At 47.0% G+C, this 6,849-nt stretch overlaps 2 protein-coding genes across 2 annotated transcripts; both read right to left on the bottom strand.

Moving 5' to 3' along the window:
- Positions 1–306: 306 nt before the first annotated feature.
- On the bottom strand, positions 307–1,609 carry EMWEY_00054490 (proteasome subunit alpha type 7, putative; the record flags this gene model as incomplete). The annotated part of the gene is made up of 4 exons (XM_013480132.1): positions 307–364; positions 830–985; positions 1,242–1,357; positions 1,556–1,609. The coding sequence occupies 4 exons, from the start codon at positions 1,607–1,609 to the stop codon at positions 307–309; spliced, it is 384 nt and encodes a 127-aa protein (XP_013335586.1).
- Positions 1,610–5,099: 3,490 nt separating this feature from the next.
- On the bottom strand, positions 5,100–6,292 carry EMWEY_00054480 (protein kinase, putative; the record flags this gene model as incomplete). The annotated part of the gene is made up of 2 exons (XM_013480131.1): positions 5,100–5,922; positions 6,111–6,292. 2 exons carry the CDS (start codon positions 6,290–6,292, stop codon positions 5,100–5,102), a joined length of 1,005 nt encoding a protein of 334 aa, XP_013335585.1.
- Between the last annotated feature and the right edge of the window lie 557 nt (positions 6,293–6,849).

Raw genomic sequence — 6,849 nt, 5'->3', positions numbered from 1 at the left:
GTATATATATATATATATATAGAGAGAGAGAGAGAGAGAGAGAGAGAGAGAATGGATCCTGTTCTTACCTCTTGGGCGATACGTTCCGTTGGTACAAATTCTGTTTGCCTTTTTCTGACAATTACGCACTCTACATTTCTTTTTCCGGTCTCTACAACCTCTGCAATTGCACTTATAGCCAAATTAAAGGCTTCCTCTTCACTCATGTCTTCCTTATAATTTTTTTCCAAAAATTCCTGCACGGTCTACACAAACACACAGAGCCCCCACCGACCCCAACACACACAATCCAATCCGAAGGTGCACTCACCGGAATGGGGTTGCACGCAACACCATAGAGGGAACTGTTGTGCCGCAAAGACGCCTAATGGTGCATCCACACTGTGCATGTACAGATTTGGAGCTGCATGCATGTTGCATGCATGCATGTATATGTATGACTTTGTGTCTGTGTGCCATGCGCATGCATGCATGCAGGCAGTGTGATTTTTACTTTTGCGTTTTTGCCCAGTGCCTGGGCCTTCCACCTGGCGAAGATGCCTGAAGGTTCTGTCTGATATAGGGTTACATTATCCTCTCCATCCAATCCAGCCAGCAAGATAGACAAGCCGAAAGGACGCACCCCCCCTCGGTGGGTATATTTCTGTTGTAACACCAGAAGCAGCAACAGGACTTAGCTGCTGCTGTAACAACGGAAAAAAAGCCAGAAACAGCCGCAAAAGCAGCACAGCCGCAGCACGCGGGGCGAGCGGAGGCCCTACATGTACCACAAGCAGCAGCAGCAACATGAGCAGCAACAGTAGTTACCTGTTGGACTTGTGCAATATACCTAGCCATGTAGTCTGCAGTCGGTGCGGTGTCATTGTTGAGGCGGTAGCTCTGCCCCTCAAGCTGAGCCTTTGATAGCAACACTCGAGCGTCCGCATGCAGTCCCGCGAATGCGCAGCACAAGCCGTCGTCCAACAGCACTAGCTTTCGACTTGTCCTGCAACCACAAACCCCTATAGGTCCGCATTAACCATAGAGCCCAAACACTAATAAACCCTAATGACGATTTCAGCTTGAATACGAACGACGCCTGCGCAAGCCCCCCAACTACTCTCCTGCATAAATCCTCAACCCTCAACCCCAAGACCTAAACCCTCAGCCACATGCACACGCAGACTGCAAGTGTCTTAAGTGCCGGGAATAATCGCTTCAGCATAAAGCACAGGATCTATGGTTGCAGCAAATTACATTACCTCGGTTCCTGTAGCTTTGCTGCTGCCTTCCTCTCTACTGCCAGTACGACGACATCGCGGCCCTTCACACCGACAACGCAACCCCCGCGCCTCACCGCCTCTATGGCGTACTCCACCTGTGCGCACAGAACCCCAACCCTAAATCACACACCCTAAAGTTAACCTCCGCCACCCCCTTTCCTCCATTTCAGCAGCACACCCACGGTTTTTACACAACCCCCAATGGGTAATGTCCATGCTACTGCTGTTGTCGTCCTTGACTAAGCAGTGCAGTGCGTCGTAGATTGCCGCCTTGGCGTGTGTCGCCGCTTGACCTGTAGCAGGTGGCCGTCGGGGGAGAAGACGGTAATAGCTCGGTCATAGCTCATCTTGTGTGTAGCTGGCTGTTGCTCCTGCTGCTGCCGCTGTTGTTGTTGTTGCTTGTGCTGTTAACTAATTACTGGCGGTTTGTGCCCAGCAACCTGTACACGGCAACCTGTGAACTGAAAACTCCCTTTCTGCTCCTTTGGTTTGAGTGGCAACAAAAGGCAAAAAGAAAATAACACAACACACACGGGGAGTGCAGAAAGACTAAAGGATCCCCAGTCTCTAGGGGAGTCGAGCTGTGCTGCTGTTGCTGTTGTTGCTGCTGCTGCCGCTTGTGCTACAGCCCTCTCTGCCTCGTTGCCGATCCATTCATGTCTTTAATAGCTGCAAGAATAACTAGAAAATTGAACAAAATGCATATAAGAGGAATGACGCTACACCGCAACCGTGGGCTCCGCGTGCATGCGGCGGCTGCGTGTACGGCAGGGGCTGTGCAGGCAGTCTGCAGTCATGCACAGCAAAGAGCGCTTTTTTCGTCCTTATATATGAAAGTATAGCATTTAAATTCGAGCGTAAGCCGTCAATTAAGATACTTAAAGACCTGTCGTCCGGTGTATTTCCCCCCGCTGTATCGGACAAACGCTGTCTGCCTTGATGGGTGGACACTGACGAGTACCAGCGACCATGATTATGTGTTGACAGTAAATATTCGTTGCTTTGCTTGTAAAGAAGTGTGTTTCTTTGTGAAAATAGATTATAATGGTGGTGGTTATTCTTCCCAAGGATCTTAGTTGGCTATCATCTGCCGTGCTTGCGTATACAACTGCTGTGCCCTTGGCGAAGCGCCTCAGCCAGGTTAATGCAGCTTCCGTCGAGAAATCCGTAGGATGCACATGCGACGTACGTACAAAGGGGAAAATTCGCATGCAAGGAAACTGATAGCGCACAGTTGTTTGAGCCTGGCACTACATGTGTAATCACACACCTGCATTGGGCAGGGGGTTCACTGCAGCGGAAGCAGGCGCCAAAGCACCGCAGGCAACAGAAGCGGCAGCAGCAGCAGGCCGCTTCAGTGGTAACCCCTTATAGGCAGCTTCGAACCTCTGTTCCGCGTGGAAATGAAAGCTAGACACATAATTCACTATATAGAGTAATAATAATTATTATAATTATAATAATAGTAATAAGCGGCGGATTGTGTTGGGGGTAGGCCTGGGTGAGGCAACAAAAAATGATGGAGGCAAACAAAATAATATGTACATTACAAATGAAGGCTTCTGGCATCGTGCTGCTAACATGTTGCCGGCAGGTGGGGGCCCCACACGCACGCACTGCACGTTGTGGGATGTAAGTACACCTCAGCTGCTGCAGACTGCCGGATGAGCCGCCCTTTTTCCTGCGCTGTTACACTATTCTGTGAATCATATAACAACTGCCGCTGCGCTGGGTTACATCCTTCAAACCAGGCACAGTGCCCGGAGTCTCAGCTGGCTGTCTAATTGCACGTCCACAGCAGAGGCTGCATCGCGCTGTTGGCTGCTGGATGTATGCACTTGCTGCTGCCGCAACACTTGCTGCATCTTGTGCAGCTGCTGCAGGTGCCCTAACATTAGTTGTTGTTGGTGCTGCTGCTGTGTCGAACGAAGCTCTAACCACTGTGCTACAGAGGATGTAGTTTGTAAAATATATATTATTATTATATGGAGGGGGGGGATGTAATGACAGTGGTAGAATAATTCTTTTGCAAAGAAAAAATAGCGGTTCGATTCCGCTTATCTCCAAAAACTGATATAAATAATTCTTAAATGCACATAAGAAATTTTTTTGCATTAAATGAGTTTGATCCTGGCTCAGGAAAAACGCACAAGACGTGCCTAACACATGCAAATTAAATAGTTTATTATTAACTATAGTGAATTGGTGAGTAATATATGAAAATTTAATTTTAGATTAGAAGTATTCTTAGTCACTTAGGAATAATCTCTGATAAGCACATTTATTTAAATTTGGCTTTTAAAAAGTTAAAACTGTCTAAAAAAAATTCATATCTGATTAGCTAATTAATAAGATAATAACTTAATTAAGGCGAAGATTAGTAGCTGCCCTGAGAGGGGGATCAGCCACCTTGGGATTGAAATACAGCCCAAACTCCTACGGGAGGCTGCAGTGGAGAATCTTCTGCAATGAGCGCAAGCTTGACAGAGAATCGTCGCGTGAAGGAAGACAGCTTATTATAGTTGTAAACTTCTTTTGCTTAGAAGTGAATGTTGACGCTTAATAAAGTATTGGCAAACTCCTTGCCAGCAGGCGCTGTAAAACGGGGGATACAAGCGTTATCCGGAATTACTGGGCGTAAAGCGTATGTAGGTGGTTTTAATATATTTTTATATATAAAAAACTATATATTTGTTTTTAGTAAAAAAATTATCAAACTAGAGGTTGTTAGAGGTTAAAGGGATTTTTTAAGGAGTAGTGAAATGCAAAGATACAAAAAAGAAGACCAAAAGCGAAGGCATTTTACTGGAACAGTACTGACACTGAGATACGAAAGTTAAGGCCGCGAATGGGATTAGATGCCCCAGTAGTCTTAACTGTAAACTATGGATACTCGGAAAAAAATATTTATTATATCTTATTCCTTAGCTAACGCGTTAAGTAACCCGCCTGAGTAGTACGCTCGCAAGAGTGAAACTCAAAGGAATTGGCGGGGGCTCGCACAAGCAGTGGAGCATGTGGTTTAATTCGATGTAACGCGAAGAACCTTACCAGCGTTTGAAATATTTATTTTCAAAAAATTAATAATTTTTTATAACTACAAATACAGGAGGTGCATGGCTGTCGTCAGCTCGTGTCGTGAGATGTCGGGTTAAGTCCCGTAACGAGCGTAGCCCTTATTTAAAGTTAACTATCTTTAAAAACAGCCAATATTTATTGTAAAAATAAGGAGAAAGGAATGAAAAACGTCAAGCCCTCATGCCCTTTATACTCTGGGCTATATACGTGCTACAATGGATGGTACAACAAAATTTGCGATTAAAGAAAAAAGTTTTTTCTTTAGTTCTATTTGGAAAAATAGATATAAATATATTTTAAAAAAATTCTTAGTTCGGAACATAAACTGCAATTTATTTATGTGAAGCTGGAATCGCTAGTAATCGCCGGGCAGCCTTAAGGCGCCGGAGAATAAGTCATCGAGCTTTGTACACACCGCCCGTCACACCATGGGAATTAATTATTTTTGAAACTTCTTTTTAAGAAAATAAATACGAATTAATAACTGGGGTGAAGTCGTAACAAGGTAGCAATACTGGTAGGTGTGGCTGGATAATATACTTACTTTATTATACAACTTATTTTATTGGCAGCTAATACAAACTTTGACCCACTTTTATATATCTAAATTGTGAGAGAAGTTATCGGCAAAAATACTAATAAATAAAATTATTGGGAAGATAGCTAAGTGCTAGTAGTAGTAAAGAGGGCTGTTAGCTCAGCGGTAGAGCGCACCCCTGATAAGGGCGACGTGCCTGGTTAAACTCCAGGGCGGCCTAACTAAATAAACATATTGCTGCTGTGTCGTGGCCTATCCTTTAAAGCTGTTCCCTCATCAGCATGACCCAACAAACTCGTGGCATCGAACACCTGCTGATGCACGTCGGAGCTGCAGCAGCTGCCGTCTGAACTGAAGCAGCTGCTGCGCCCCTCTATTCGGTGTCTCGGCTGCTTCGATCCGAACACCGGAGAGGGACGCTCCTCGAGACCCGGGTAGAGTTGAGAGCTGCAGCTGCTACTAATGCTACTGCAGCAGCTGCTGCTGCTGCAGCTGTTGCTGCTACAGTTACTGCTGGTACTGTTCCCGTGCGTCCTCCTCTTGCTGCCGTGCATGGGAGAAAAGGACTTCATCGTGGCTTCACTTCTATTATTCGCTGGTGCTGCTGTGGCTGGTGCTGCTGAGGATGCTGCTCGCCCTTGATTGCGATATGGTGGCAATAGAGGAATCTGCTCCAGCAGGTCGGAGTAAGGGTTGCTGGTTGTCTCCATATGTTTGCAGCAGCTGCTGTCACCTGCGGCAAGCATATCTTCTTGCGCTTCCACAGGGCGCAGGTTTTCTGCTGCCTCTCCTGCTGCTGCTGTTGGTGTTGCTGCTGCTGTTGTCGTGAGGTGCTGTTCCACACTGTTGGATGGCTCCTCGGGATCTATTAGCGCAAGCGCAACGGCAGCATCGTCATTGGAGCAGGCAGTTGGTGGCCTTCTGTTGTTGCTGCAGGCTTTTGGTGGCCTGCAACGGCAACACAGTTGCGCATCAGGTGTACAGACGGCTCCATGGCCAAGAAGTCGAGGGGCAGGCGGCAAACGATGCCTCACAGTGTCAAGCCTGCAACAGGAAGAAGACACGCACGACCCTAAGCAAATGATTTATACAAAACCAAGGACAAAGTTGCACATACAAAAGCAGCAATTCCGCAGCTCCTGTTGCAGCTGCACCTGCAGGTGGGAGCACGTCGCGTTTGCCCCTGCTGCTGTTGCTGCTACTTTCGCTGCTGCTAGTGGTCAGCTGCATACCAGGGGTGTGCTATTGCCTGGGCTGCAGTCTGTATGCGTCTGCTGGGGTTGATTTCGAGCAGGCGTTTGCAGAGGTCTCTAGCAAGAGGAAACTCTACAAGCGAAGCAGCTTCGAAGTCTATGCCTCCCTGCTGTGCCGCCACCTGCTCAATGACCGCCAAGGCAGAACGGGCCGAAGTCATTAGCTCCATCGGCAGGGGAGGCGAACCCTATGCACCAAAACAAAGACCGCATGAATGTATATATGCTTGCACGCAGGCGTTGATGCATACACCTGCGAAGGCTCGCTGGCGAGAAGGCTCGCCAATACGCGCATCGAGCTTGGCGGAAAAGGCTCAGGGCTCTCATGGAAAATGTGCTTGTGCTCCGCGTGCCTCTAGTGACCCCTGCAAACCCCCAACAGCCTTCTATTTCAGGGCGTGAAGGAGGCCCTGCTGCTAATCTACCCCAATACCTTGCCATGCAACATCTCAGCAGCCATAAATTCCAACCGTATGTACCCTATAGCTTCCTACCCTCTAGCCCCCCTTGTACACGTTGCTTCTCTGCCTTCTCTGCCAGTACAACTAACCTTGTGTCCCATACGATAATAATTACGTGGCCGTTTTCGGCAGCAACTTAGCACTCTTAAACGTCCCAACTGCTTCAGTCTGTATGCCAGATACCAGGCTACTAGCTATCGCCTATACTCATTATATACTATATATTATATATATATATATATATATATATATATTAT

Source organism: Eimeria maxima, genomic scaffold (genome assembly GCF_000499605.1).
Source record: "Eimeria maxima Weybridge genomic scaffold, Emw_scaff1647, whole genome shotgun sequence".
Classification (NCBI taxonomy): Eukaryota; Apicomplexa; class Conoidasida; order Eucoccidiorida; family Eimeriidae; genus Eimeria; species Eimeria maxima.
This window is presented reverse-complemented; position numbering and strand designations above follow the sequence as displayed.